This window comes from Dama dama, chromosome 22, assembly GCF_033118175.1.
Source record: "Dama dama isolate Ldn47 chromosome 22, ASM3311817v1, whole genome shotgun sequence".
NCBI classification, from domain to species: Eukaryota; Metazoa; Chordata; class Mammalia; order Artiodactyla; family Cervidae; genus Dama; species Dama dama.
This window is the reverse complement of record NC_083702.1, coordinates 9,443,856-9,456,399: the sequence shown is the minus strand read 5'-3', so window position 1 is coordinate 9,456,399 and position 12,544 is coordinate 9,443,856. Positions and strand designations below refer to the sequence as shown.

The 12,544-nt window shown below is 51.9% G+C and overlaps 1 protein-coding gene and 5 non-coding genes across 6 annotated transcripts; all 6 read right to left on the bottom strand.

Annotated features, from left to right (window-relative positions):
• Positions 1–3,320: 3,320 nt before the first annotated feature.
• LOC133044096 (small nucleolar RNA SNORA2/SNORA34 family) lies at positions 3,321–3,454 on the bottom strand. Its single transcript, XR_009689844.1, has one exon. It is a non-coding gene; the product is annotated as a small nucleolar RNA SNORA2/SNORA34 family (small nucleolar RNA).
• Positions 3,455–6,096: 2,642 nt separating this feature from the next.
• On the bottom strand, positions 6,097–12,434 carry RPL3 (ribosomal protein L3). Its single transcript, XM_061124519.1, has 10 exons — positions 12,317–12,434; positions 11,169–11,361; positions 10,247–10,415; positions 9,557–9,692; positions 8,450–8,636; positions 7,835–7,995; positions 7,237–7,338; positions 6,763–6,858; positions 6,399–6,518; positions 6,097–6,188 (listed from the first exon to the last, which is right to left on the bottom strand). The coding sequence occupies exons 1-10, from the start codon at positions 12,317–12,319 to the stop codon at positions 6,144–6,146; spliced, it is 1,212 nt and encodes a 403-aa protein (XP_060980502.1). The 5' UTR covers positions 12,320–12,434; the 3' UTR covers positions 6,097–6,143.
• On the bottom strand, positions 6,977–7,070 carry LOC133044105 (small nucleolar RNA U83B). The gene has a single exon (XR_009689855.1). It is a non-coding gene; the product is annotated as a small nucleolar RNA U83B (small nucleolar RNA).
• Positions 8,297–8,390, bottom strand: LOC133044106 (small nucleolar RNA U83B). The gene has a single exon (XR_009689856.1). It is a non-coding gene; the product is annotated as a small nucleolar RNA U83B (small nucleolar RNA).
• LOC133044109 (small nucleolar RNA U82P) lies at positions 9,693–9,748 on the bottom strand. The gene has a single exon (XR_009689857.1). It is a non-coding gene; the product is annotated as a small nucleolar RNA U82P (small nucleolar RNA).
• LOC133044092 (small nucleolar RNA SNORD43) lies at positions 11,801–11,864 on the bottom strand. Its single transcript, XR_009689839.1, has one exon. It is a non-coding gene; the product is annotated as a small nucleolar RNA SNORD43 (small nucleolar RNA).
• Positions 12,435–12,544: the final 110 nt, after the last annotated feature.

Sequence of the window (12,544 nt, the reverse complement as noted above, 5' to 3'; positions counted from 1 at the left end):
TTCCAGGCCTGCAGCCACTGCTGAGTTTCCCAAATTTGCTGGCATATTGAGTGCAGCACTTTCACAGTGTCATCTTTTAGGATTTGAAATAGCCCAGCTGGAATTCCATCACCTCCTTTAGCTTTGTTCATAGTGATGCTTCCTAAGGCCCACTTGACTTCACACTCCAGGATGTCTGGCTCTAGGCGAGTGATCACACCATCGTGGTTATCTGGGTCATGAAGATCTTTTATGTACAGTTCTTCTGTATTTTCTTGCCACCTCTTCTTAATATCTTCTGCTTCTTTTAGGTCCATACCATTTCTGTCCTTTATTGTGCCCATCTTTGCATGATATGTTCCCTTGGTATCTCTAATTTTCTTGAAGAGATCTCTAGTCTTTCCCATTTCTATTGTTGACCTCTATTTCTTTGCACTGATCACTTAGGAAGGCTTTCTTATCTCTCCTTTGGAACTCTGCATTCAGATGGATGTATCTTTCCTTTTCTCCTTTGCCTGAGTATTGAGTTTACATATATGAAGTATATAGAACAGTGCCTATGTACTATAATAGGTATAAATTATTCTAATAATTACTACCACCTGCTAACCCAGGCACCACTCTCTGGAGGCCTTCAAAGTCAACGTGAGCACTGGTTATCAAAGGCAAGGAGCTGGTGAAGTTGAGCCCTAGCAGCACTGTGGGTCCAGGGGGCTGATGGGTGCCAAGGGCAGTCATTCAACATTTAATAGTTCTGATGTTCATAGGGGCTTCCCTGGTAGCTCCGGGGTAAAGAATCCGCATGCCATGCCGGAGATGTGAGTTCAATCCCTGGGTCGGGAAGATCCCTGGAGAAGGAAATGGCAACCCACTCCAGTATTCTTTCCTGGGAAATCCCATGGATAGAGGATCCTGGCAGACAACAGTTCATGGGGTCACAGAAGGGTCAGGCACAATTTAGCCACTGAAGAACAATGTGTTAATAGGCCTGGAAGTGTCCTGGATGCCCCCTCCCTAATTCCTGGGCTCTTAGATGTTGCTTTCTTGCCTCCTACAGAGTTGCAGGCAACCCCCTCTCCTCTCCTGGCAGGGGTCCAGCTCGGGCTTCGGATCCTTTGCTAGAAGGACAGGGAGAGCTCTTGGGGTTCCTGGGAGCAGCCAGGAGTCTGGATCCCAGGAGGCATAGGATGCTGGAGGGGCCAGCAGGCCCTGACTGCCAGCCTAGCAGCAGAATGTCGTAAGGAGGGCGGGGGACCCACAGAAGCTTCAGACAAGCCTCTGCGTGCTGAGAGCCAATGGGAGAAGGGTGAGGTTGCTGGAAGCCAAGGCCAGGCACCCGGGGGGCAGGGACAGGGCTGCGGGTGATGGGGGTGAGGACTGAAGGACGAGGATTGGGGAAGAGCACCTCCACCCCCAAGCCCGTCTCCAGGTGAGCTTCACGAAGTCGCTGGCTCTGCCTTTTAAGGCGATGGTGGCTTCTGCCACCTCCGTGTTCTCACTTGCTCAGAAATTCCCAGCAAGTATTTTCTTTATTCTTTTTTTCAGGAGGAATGGAATGAGGCTCCTTGTTTTGTCACCGCAGGATTCCAGAGAGGCCTGTATGGGGGTTCTGGTGACAGGAAACACAGACCTCCAGGCACTCGGAGACCGCTCTCCGTGACACGCACAGACACGGATCTCAGGAGGCCCGGACCGCTGTCCCGCCCAGTGCGGGCCCACGGAAACGCCTGGGGACCCCCATGTGGGACACCCAGACGAACCCAAGCACTGACGAGTCCCAGAAATGCAGGGAACGTTTATTGAGCACCTACTATATGCCCACTCACTCAGACTTTCCCCTGGAGAGTTGCTTCCTTTGGGGCTTGATCTGAGTTCTTATTCTCAGATCTTGTTCCCACCTCAGGGCCTTTGTGCCCACTGGTCTCTTTGAGCAGGGCATGTTCACCCCTTAGAGCTCCACCAGGTTGGATCCGATACACCCTCAGGTTTCAGAAAGGCCTCCCCTGTCCCATCTCTCTCAGTCCCTGTTTTATTTCTTCACAGCATTCAGCACTTCTTCTTTTTTCTAAATTAATTTATTTAATTGGAGGCTAATTACTTTATAACATTGTAGTGGTTTTTGCCATACCCTGACATGAATCAGCCATGTGTGTACATGTGTCCCCCATCCAGAACCCCCCTCCTTCCTCTTCTTTTAAAAGTGCATTTAGGGGAGTCCCCTGTAGCAGGCCAATGGTTAGGATTCCACGCTTTCACTGCCGAGAGCTGTGTTCAATCCCTAGTCAGAGAACTAAGATCCAATAAGCTACACAGCACAGCCAAAAAGCATATACTATGAAAGTAGGGTTTTCAATCAATGTCTATAATACAGAGCCCTTTCACTATGCAATGTGTGTGTGTGTGTGTGTGTGTGTGTGTGCACGTGCACATGTGTTTATAGCGCTTCAGTCATGTCCGACTCTTTGCGACCCTATGGACTCCTCCATCCATGGGATTCTCCAGGCAAGAATACTGGAGCGGGTTGCCATGCCCTCCTCCAGGGGAATCTTCCCGACCCAGGGATCGAACCTGTATCTCTCTAAGTCTCTAGCATTGGCAGACAGGTTCTTTACCACTAGTGCCACTTGGGAAGCCCCTCACAATCCAATAATCAACTCAAAAAGTTTTACAACCCAATAATAAATATGAGTTTCCAATCTGAATGAAGAGTAAAATATACCAGTCAGGGCCCTGACCGTACAAAAGGATAATATTCAAAGGAAGCTCACAATTTAGAGGGGCTTCCCAGGTGGGGCCAGTGGTAAAGAACCCACCTGCCAATACAGGAGAAACAAGAGGCAGAGATTTGATCCCTGGGTTGGAGAGAACTCCTGGAGGAGGAAATGGCAATCCACTCCAGTATTCTTGCCTGGAGAATCCCATGGACTGCAGCTACATAGCACGCACAGTTCAGAATCATCCTACTGTTTTTAGATCCACAGCAATTCTTTTTGTAGTAATTGGATTTAACAGTATCATAATTCTAATGAACAAGTTAAATCATGTGTATGCTCAGTTCTGTCTGCCTCTTTGTGACCCCATGAACTGTAGCCCATCAGGCTCCTCTGTCCATGGGATTTTCCAAGCAAGAATACTGGAGTGGGTTGCCATTTCTTCCTCCAGGGGATCCTCCCAACCCAGGGATTGAACCCATGTCTCCTGCATTGGGAGGCAGGTTCTTTACCACTGAGCTACCTGGGAAGTCCCAAGTTATATCAAGGATCTCTAAATTCTGAAATCAACTAACAAATGCATTAATCAACTATGAATAGGGATTACCCCATACTTATCACCAGTGACTCAGATGTCTCTTTCGAATCATTTGACTATTTTATTTTCAAAGTTCTGAAAAGGCCAACAGACCGTACAAAATTTCTTTAGGCTCTTGCTTAATACTAACAGCTTCCACAAACTGCTGGCCTTGATTCAGGGCCAAAGCATCCATTGCTTCTATTATATAAATTATTTAAATTATTATAAATTATATAAATCATTATATAAATAATAAAACTTAGCAGATCAATGCTTTTGTTTTTTTTTTTTTTTACCTTTTTAGGCTGCGAGACACGTAGGATCTTATTTCCCTGACCAGGGACAGAATCTGTACCCCCTGCAGTGGAAGCTCAGAGTCTTAGCCACTGGACCACCAGGGAAGTCCCTCGTCACTTCTAAGACTGTCCTGTTTGCCAGTGTTTACTGTCTGCCCTCCACAACTAGATGATAAGCTCAAGAGCTGGGCCTCTGAGTTCAGCACGGCTTCCCCAGCACCTGTGTGCCTGGCGGGCACTCAGGGTTTCTTAAGACCGAAGCTGATCCCACACATGGGTGGGCTTTCTGCTGCCCCTGAGAAGCCCAAATTCTCATTCTGACCACAGCTCCAGCCATTCTGTGAGCCCACTGAAACCATCTTCTGCACTAGGTCCCACAACCACTGCTGCCAAAGTGTCAGTCTCCAACCAGCTGAGGTTGAGGTTCAGATCTGTGATCCAGGAGGTGCCCAAGATCACTCCCTGGCCAGGGGTAGGGCAGAAACAAAGATGGGGATGTGGGGAAATGGGGATGGCTGGCAGACAGGGGCTCAGTCAAGCAAGCCTGCCCTTGAAAACTCTCTCTGTGCACACATGTGGGGCCAGGAGGGTGTGGTCTGTCTCTGCTATTGGGTGCATTTGTGCAGGCCGGCAGCCTGTTCTCTGGACCCCACATCCCCAGTCATCCTGTACAACTGGGCAGATTCCTAAAAGGGGGTAAGGCCCAGCCAGGACATCTCAAACCAGCAAAGCCCTTCCTACCTGGGCTGGATGGGCAGCTAGGGTCCGGGGAGGCCCATGGGTTCAGAGGCCAAGGGCAACTGGGGTGGGTGAGGGGACGAGGTGGGGCCTCAACCATCTCAGCACTTTCCCCAGAATGCGATTGGAGAAGCTTCTGCAGTGACGAGACCAGGAACCCGGCTCCCATGCTTGGTTCTGCCACAGCTACCTGGTGGCCTTGGGGCAGGTCCTGAGCCCCTCTGGTTGTGGGCTTGACTCCCAGGACTATGGGGCATCTGAAGAGGCCCTGACTGGGGAGAGAACTGAGCCCCCTGCAAAGTCGGGTCCTCTTGCAAGGCTGTCCCAACTGGGTGCTGCCCACTCTCGCCCCCTGGTGGCGCCAGCCTTGAGTGCAGCTCCCACCAGTCAGGGCCCGGGTCCTGGGAAGACGGGTGCTGCAAGGATAGCAAAGTGGCAGAGGTTGGCTTTGAGGCCCATTGCTCCACTCAGCCCAGAAGGGACTCCAGGAAAGCTGGGCTAACATAGATGCTGGGGAGGGGTCCCAGACTGAAGGGTTCTTGCTCAGCCTCCTCTAAAACAGAACCCACCCATGTGGAGGGGGCAGGGGTGGGGGTGGGGGGCATGTCCATTGGGAACCAGAGGCTCAACTCAGGCCACGTCCAGTAATCTTGACACAGAACCCACAGGGCGTTGGGTTAGATTCCTGGGTCAGGGAGATCCCATGAAGGAAATGGCAACCCACTCCTGGATTCTTGCCTGGGCAATGCCACAGGGGAGCCTGGCATGCTACATACAGTCCATTGGGTCAGCCGACACAATCGAGCACACATGCTTGCTGGGTCAATCTTCCCATTACTAATCCTTTTGAATAGAAAACTAAGGCTCAGAAGATACCAGAACCCAGGTGATTAATAATTGGTGGGCAACTAGCTGGCTGCAAAGATGCTGGGCAGGGATGTCAGAAGTGCTGGGGCTATGATCTCTGCCCTGCTTAGGTGGGGCCAAGGCAAAACATGCCACATAGGCAGATGACATGGGCAGCTGGGATTGGAAAGACGCTGGGATTCACCCCACCAGTGAAGGGTGGGCAAGACCCCAGAAACCCCAGTGCAGGGGTCCAGGAACCAAGCTGCTCACCAGTCTGCTTGCTGTTCAGTCACTGTGTCTGACTCTGCAACCCGACGTACTGCAGCACGCCAGGCTTCCCTCTCCATCTCCCAGGAGTTTGCTGACTGGCGTACAAGATGCCAGCGGCTCAACATGGTCAGCACAACACAGGGGCCAGACAGAGACCAGAATGCAAACAGGGTTTCAATAACATGACCAGCCAGGTGAACCAGGTCAAGGCACTCAACCCCCACCAACCTATATTCTCATTCTAATAAAGTCAATTTTAGTCACCAGGGCCTTCCACAAAGCAAACTCATGTTCTAAGCCGCAAGGGACATGCAGGTCCTTCTGCTTGACATCCATCCACTCCCACAGCCAGAACTTGGCTGATGGCTACTAAAGAACCTCAACAAGCCCTAACCGGATCCCCTCCAGTGATCAGTGACTAAACCATGTAGCCGGACACTCAGAACCAGGGTCTGCGCCGCTGGTGAGTGACAAGGACTTCAGGTCCTCGTTGCCTCGTGTACTGCCACACAAGCGACCCGGACGCCTTGCTGACTGGCTCTCAACTTGCTTCATCTTCACCAGGCATGGGGCCACCGTGGTAGGGCAAAGAGCTGGGGGACCAAGGGAACATGAAGGCCCAAGGAAAGCAGCCAGAACTGAGAAAGCAAAGAAAGTCAGAGGCAGATGTCACTGGAAAATAATTTTATTGAGATTCTACCAGCTGTACAATCTGTTCTATTAGGCCCCTTCTTCCTTGGCAATTCGGTCCTTCTTAAGTGGTCCCTGAGGAGAGAAAAGCAGCAAGGTGAGAGGTAGAAGGCACAACTCCCCCAACCCCAGCGGGTCAGACTCTGGACTGGTCTCCCCTGCCCTGGCACAAAATAACAAAGCAGCACCATCTGTATCAGCACCACATGGGCAGGCTGACAGGTGACAGCAGCTGGAAGCCACCCCCACCCCAGCCTGGGGGCAGCAAGCTAAGTAAGTACTTACCATAAAGGCTTTCTTCTCCTCCACAGTCTGGAAGCGACCGTGACCAAATTTGGAGGTGGTGTCAATAAATTTGAGGTCGATCTTCTCCAGGGCCCGGCGTTTGGTCTGCACCAGCAAGGACTGTGGGCCAAGAGGAGAAGGTTAGAGCACCAAGCCTTTCCCTGCACCACCTTAGCTCACAGCCCTTCATCTTAGAGGGAAGAGGCGAGGATACAGGTGAGCATATATGCAAGCAACAAATGCTGGGCCAGGCCAGACAGGGGGTTTCCTCCTCCCAAGATGTCAGGCAGGCGCAGCAATTCCTCCCTGCTTTTCTTCCCAACCAACTCCCCTATCAGAGCTGATATTCCCCTCCCAGCCTCACCTTGCGCAGAGTGAGCACTCGCTTCTTGGTTCCCACCACACAGCCTTTGAGCATGACGAAGTCATTGGTCACCTCACCGTAGTGGACAAAGCCGCCCTGGGAAGCAGCAAGGTCATCAGGTCAACACAGATCAAGCATGAGGCTGTAGCCAGCTCTGACCACACACACCCTGACTCCCAGGTCCTGGTGGGCCCAGGACAGCCACCTGACCAGAGCTGTTCTCAGAAGGAAGGCAGCGAGGAATACTTCCGCAGTCTGACTTGGGCGCTGTGCCCAGCGCTCATTCCAGGGTCTCATCACTGAACAGCTGGCCCTACCCCACAACCAAATAGTCCCCACCGCGGCTGGATGCTGCCCAGGGGACCAGAGAACTGTGGGTAAAAACTGATCCTGACCCCGCAGGGGAGGCCTGGGACTCGGGGAAATCCCCCAGCAGACCAGACAGGATTTGCAAGGACAGCTCCCATTACTCACCAGAGGGTTGATGCTCTTGTCAGACAGATCGTAATCAGTAGAGGCATTGTTCTTGATCAGTTTGCCGTCCTTGATGAGGTAGCCCTGACCAATCTTGTAGATCTGAAGGAAAAAAATGAGCATAAATATTTGATTAACAAGAAAACAAGGCGGGGACTCAAGTTGACTAGAGGCAAGGACTGCCATTAGGGACAAAAGATTCCCCAACTTGGAGGTGGGGTAGCCTGCAAAGGACTCTGGGAAAGCAGTTATGACCTTGACCATCGTGATGGGGCGTTCCCAGGTTCGGAGCACAGAAAAGCTGCCTGGGCCTGAACAATACCATCCAGGGATATAAGGGATGGGGCCTCTCCAACACCATGGGACAAAAGAGGATAAACGAGGCTCCTATCCTCATCACCTTCAAAGATGGCGCTTTACAAACTACAACACTGATGAGTCGCAACTATGCCACCAGGCGTGAGCAACCAAGTCTACGTGATGCTCCACCAAGTGGACTGATGGTGACAAGGACTAGAACCCCACACAATTCCCAACGATGGAGCCACTCTGCTCCCCTAGGGCTGAAGTCTCCACAGGAGCCCCATGTGCACCTCACCTTCTTGTTGATCTCAGTGCGGTGATGGTAGCCTTTTTGCCCAGCCCGAGCCACAGAGAAGGCCACCCGGGCGGGATGCCACGCCCCAATACAGGCAACCTTGCGCAGCCCTCGGTGGGTCTTACGGGGTAGCTTCTTGGTGTGCCAACGGCTGGTGACCCCTAGAAGAGACACAGGCTGTCAACATGATGCCTGGCACCATGCCACTAGCCCTTTCGTGCTACAAATGCCCAACTTTAGTTCGTGGGACTTTGTCCAAAGAAATACAACACCTGACTACCATATCCTTTCCCTTATTATACCTCCATCCATCCAAGGTGATTATCAGCTTAGACATAACAAGATCAGGCCTTACAGAATCATCCCTGTACAGGAGTATCATGTGGACCCAAGAGCATTCACGAAGCCCCCAGCCCAGTGGTCATCCCCAATCCCACATACTGACCCAACCACCTGACCAGAGCTATTCTCAGAAGGAAGGCAGCGAGGAATACTTCCGCAGTCTGACTTGGGCGCTGTGCCCAGCGCTTATTCCAGGGCCTCATCACTGAACAGCGGGCCCGACATCAACTCTCTCATGGTAACCACAACAACTTGGGCCACTGCAAAGCTCACCTTTGTAGCCTTTGCCCTTGGTCACCCCAATGACATCAATCATCTCATCCTGGCCAAATACTTGGTTGACAGGGACCTGCTGCTCAAGCCTCTCGCGGGCCCAGTCCAGTTTTTCAGCCACAGTGCCTCCGTTCACCTGGATCTCCATGAGGTGGGCCTTCTTCTGGCGCAGAGGAAGCAGGCGCATCTAGAAAGGCACAGGTAATTCTGTGTGAAAGGACTCCAAGCTGGGCAGAACACCAAGAACCTTCCACCAACCAGTTCCCTCTGTTCCTTATCGGGCCTTTTGGCCAGCGCCTTTGGGGTCCCTGCTCTGGTTTACCCTAGCCATCTAGCATGCTTTTAGCTATCAAGAAAGCCACTTTTTAAAAGAGCAGTATAGAGCTGCAAATACAAGCTGTGAGGAACAAAATCTAAACAAAGCTTTTTAAAAGCTGGCCAGCGCTATCTATCCTACTGAGCTACCTTCAGTGGACACACCACAAATCTGTGGTAATGTGGTCACCACTAACCACACAAGACTACTCTTCACTTAGAAATGACAGGTGTACACAAAGGTTAACCACCCAGATTGTAGCCAGTCTAACCCAGAAAACTAAAAGCTAAAGCTAATTCAACTCAAGTCAAGTCTGAAGTGCAAAGACCAGCCTCTCAACACTATTTTCAGTTAGGTGCTAGACTACATATGTTATGACTCACCAATTCCTTCAAGCAGTTTTCCTAAAAACAGGGCATGGTTTTATCTAATTAAGAACCACTGGGGACACAGTGCCCTCTGCTGGCAACAAAAAACCCTATGTGGTGCCATTGGATGCCTTCTCAAGCCACCCTGTGTCCTTATGCTCCGGCCCCAGGAACCCAGGTCTCAAGGCAGGGCCTTAGCTGGACTGTTGCTTTTAACACCCTCGTCCACCAGGAAAATACATTTAAGGACCAAAAATCTTACTATCCCTAAAATCATGAAGTCTGGCACAAAACCAGTCTGAGCACAGATCAATCCAGAAGATAACAGAGTCCCCCCAAAGCCACCAGTGACCATGCAGGCCATCGCCCTCAGATGGGCAGCAGCGGGTGGTCAGCCCCCTCTCTGCCCTGGCCAGCACGTACCTGGGTGTGGGCAATGACACGGATGACCTGACAGTACTTCTTCATGCTGCTGAAGTCCCTCTCCAGTTGCTTCTTGCCATCTACGTCCTGCCACTTCTTGCAGTATTTGGTGAAGGCCTTCTTCTTAGATTTATGCCTTCAGGAGCAGAGCAGAGTTGGGGAGGGGGCCCAGGTGCCAGCCTTCATCACCCCTCCAATGGGTGAGGGGGAGGCACACAGGCACCGTGTGGGGACGGGGCTCATTGCCGGCTTCTAAGGAGCCTTTTCCACCGGCAAGCGGAGCCTGGATGGAGCTCATCGGGCAGAGCCGAGCGGAGCTGAGCAGAGGTCCACAAGGTTAATGATGAAACACAACATTCGGATACACAAATTCTTGCTCCAAGTTAGCCATTAACCAGACCACACACCTGGGGAGGGCTGGGGGCGTTAGTTACTGCTCTGTTTCTAAGCAGATCCCCAATACCTGTCAGCAACCAAGAGGATACTACTGAACCGAGGCAGCACCCAAGGAACAGAGGAAATGTGTCGGGACGCTGCTCCCACTGTCCCTGAGAACTGTTCTGCCCAAGAGGCAACTAAGCCTGACACCAAAGCAGCTGCCCTGCCGCCGGCTATGGAACGGAGGCCCTACACAGCAGACTGCCCTTCCCCTAGCCCGACCCAGGCTGAGCCCAGCCTCGGCTCCCTCACCAGTTCTTGTAGAAGCGCCTTTTGCACTCGTCACTGATATGCTCAGCAAAGATGGTCTTAAAGGTCCGGAGGCCTCGGGGTGTTTCCACGTAGCCCACGATGCCCACAATCACCATGGGCGGAGTCTCCACGATGGTCACAGCCTCCACAACTTCCTTCTTGTTCACCTCTGCAAATAAAGTAGGTAGTCAAAGCTGAGTGGCCTAGCGAGCCCCTACACGTGCCCTTCCAGGCCAGCAATCTGCTTCACAGGACAGGAGCTTGCAGCAGTCTGCACCTCTCAGGACTGTCCTCACTGCAGACTGCTCAGCTGGAGCGAAGATATTTTCAACTCAACAAAAACCATCTGGACCCTACTCAGCCATTTAACAGTCTGGCTCCAGTTCTGGTCTGTTAAAACCATCTCTAGAGACAAATTCCTCATTGCGTTCAGAATACAAGAAAACTAAGTATAGTAAGGTAGTTAACACCAGAGCCTAGAAACCATTTTAACGTCTAAGGTTAACTGTTTCAGTAATCAGTGCTACGTGTTCTACTTAGTGACTTTTCTACTTCGACTTCCAAGGGAAAAACTACTGCAATGTGCTGCCATTTCCTTCTCCAGGGATCTTCCCGACCTAGGGTTCTCCTGCTTGGCAGGCAGGTTCTTTTACCACTAAGCCAGCGGGGGAACCCTTCTATCCTTCGGCTCTTAACAAATTTACTCACCATGCCCCTTAACTTCATTACACCCCTCTGCCTAAAACAACGCCAGTCACCTGAACCCTGGGGCACTTGTCAATCTTAAAACATTCCATTCGGAAGTCCAGAAGTTCTGTTGATCTCCCCAAGGCCTGCTCCCTTCTGACTGCTTGGCCCCATCTAGTCAGTTCCCACCAACTCCAGCTCTCCCATCAGCTAAGACAATGCAGCATGTACTTACTGGACCCTGGCCTATCGACCTCCCTCACAATGTGGGTCATGCCAGCCTTGTAGCCGAGGAAGGCGGTAAGGTGCACGGGCTTGGAAGAGTCATCCTTGGGGAAGCTCTTCACCTTCCCGCGGTGCCGGCTGCTGCGCTTCCGAGGCAGGAAGCCCAGGGACCCGTGCCTGGGAGCGGAGAACTTTCTGTGAGACTAAGAAAAATAGATGAACATTAGCACCTTCTGAGGAGCTTCCTTCCCAGAGGCCTAGGTTTTAAGAGGATTTCAAGCAATGATGAATCCACGCCAGCAACCCAGGTAAAAGGTTTACGTTCAAAATTAAGTTTTATTCTTTGTAATCACACATCCAGAAAGCATTATTCGGCCAAACTTGAACGTTTACCTCAACCCCTCACCTTATATTTAAAAAGGAACCATCCCCCTTCTCCTCTTTAAGACAAAGACACACCAGAGAGTCGCATTAAGAATCGCTTAACAAACTTTACACTCAAGATTCTGATTATCATTATTGCCATTTTGCCCAGGGACTCCTGGTCAAAGGGCTGGGTGGTGGACACTGCTCCCGAAGGGTTCCTCATGCTCCCAACGGGAGCCAAACTGGAAAACGGAGGCCACTAGAACTCGACAGAGCCAAATCAGAACGTGACAATCAGCACAGTGTCTCTGTCCGCCCGTCAGTAAGTTCATCATCTCTGGCTTCTGAGAACTCTAGAGGCCAAAGGTGTTGTACCAAACTTCCCAGACGTTTCAGAATGAGACCGCAACAACCCCTGCCCCGAATACCCTTTCCAGCCTGCCGGTCTAAATTTCTGCACCTCTTTAACACTAGAGCCAAACAAGGTCCTCCTGCCAAAGGGCTCACGACTTGGATCTCGAATATTGAGATCGAAATCCAGGAATAGTCCACGGTTTGAAAACGGTCTGGCCCAGGCCCCACAACCCAAGGCCTCTCACCAGCCGGCAGGCAGGCCCCAAACCATCCTCAATTCCCGGATATTTTCAGGAAATAGACCTGACCGCGGGTTCCGCTGAGTGCCCGTTGCTACTACAGCAGAACCCCGGCGCCGGGTGAGCCGAGATGGCGGGGATGTGCGCGGATTTAGCCATGCCACCACGACAAAGAGGAAGCCGCCATGACACTACATACCATACCGCCGTCGGAAGCTGCCGGTAGAGGTCGGCCGACGGGCCGCGCGAGATATATAAATCCTAGCCTGGCTCCGCCCCTTCCGGCGTACGAGCGCGCACCCGCGCCAGACGTCGGGTCGCGGGGCGGGCACGAGACTCCATTTCCGCGCATGCTCGTTCTCGCCTTGCTAGCTCTCTGACCGGGACGTCAGTTTGGTAGGCGGGGTTTAGAGGTCCTACGGCGAGC

Coding starts and splice junctions, on each gene's coding strand:
- RPL3 (XM_061124519.1), bottom strand. Junction 10,416..11,168: donor GGTCGATAGGCCAGGGTCCA/GTAAGTACATGC, acceptor CTTTATTTGCAG/AGGTGAACAAGAAGGAAGTT. Junction 8,637..9,556: donor GTGTCATTGCCCACACCCAG/GTACGTGCTGGC, acceptor GTGCCTTTCTAG/ATGCGCCTGCTTCCTCTGCG.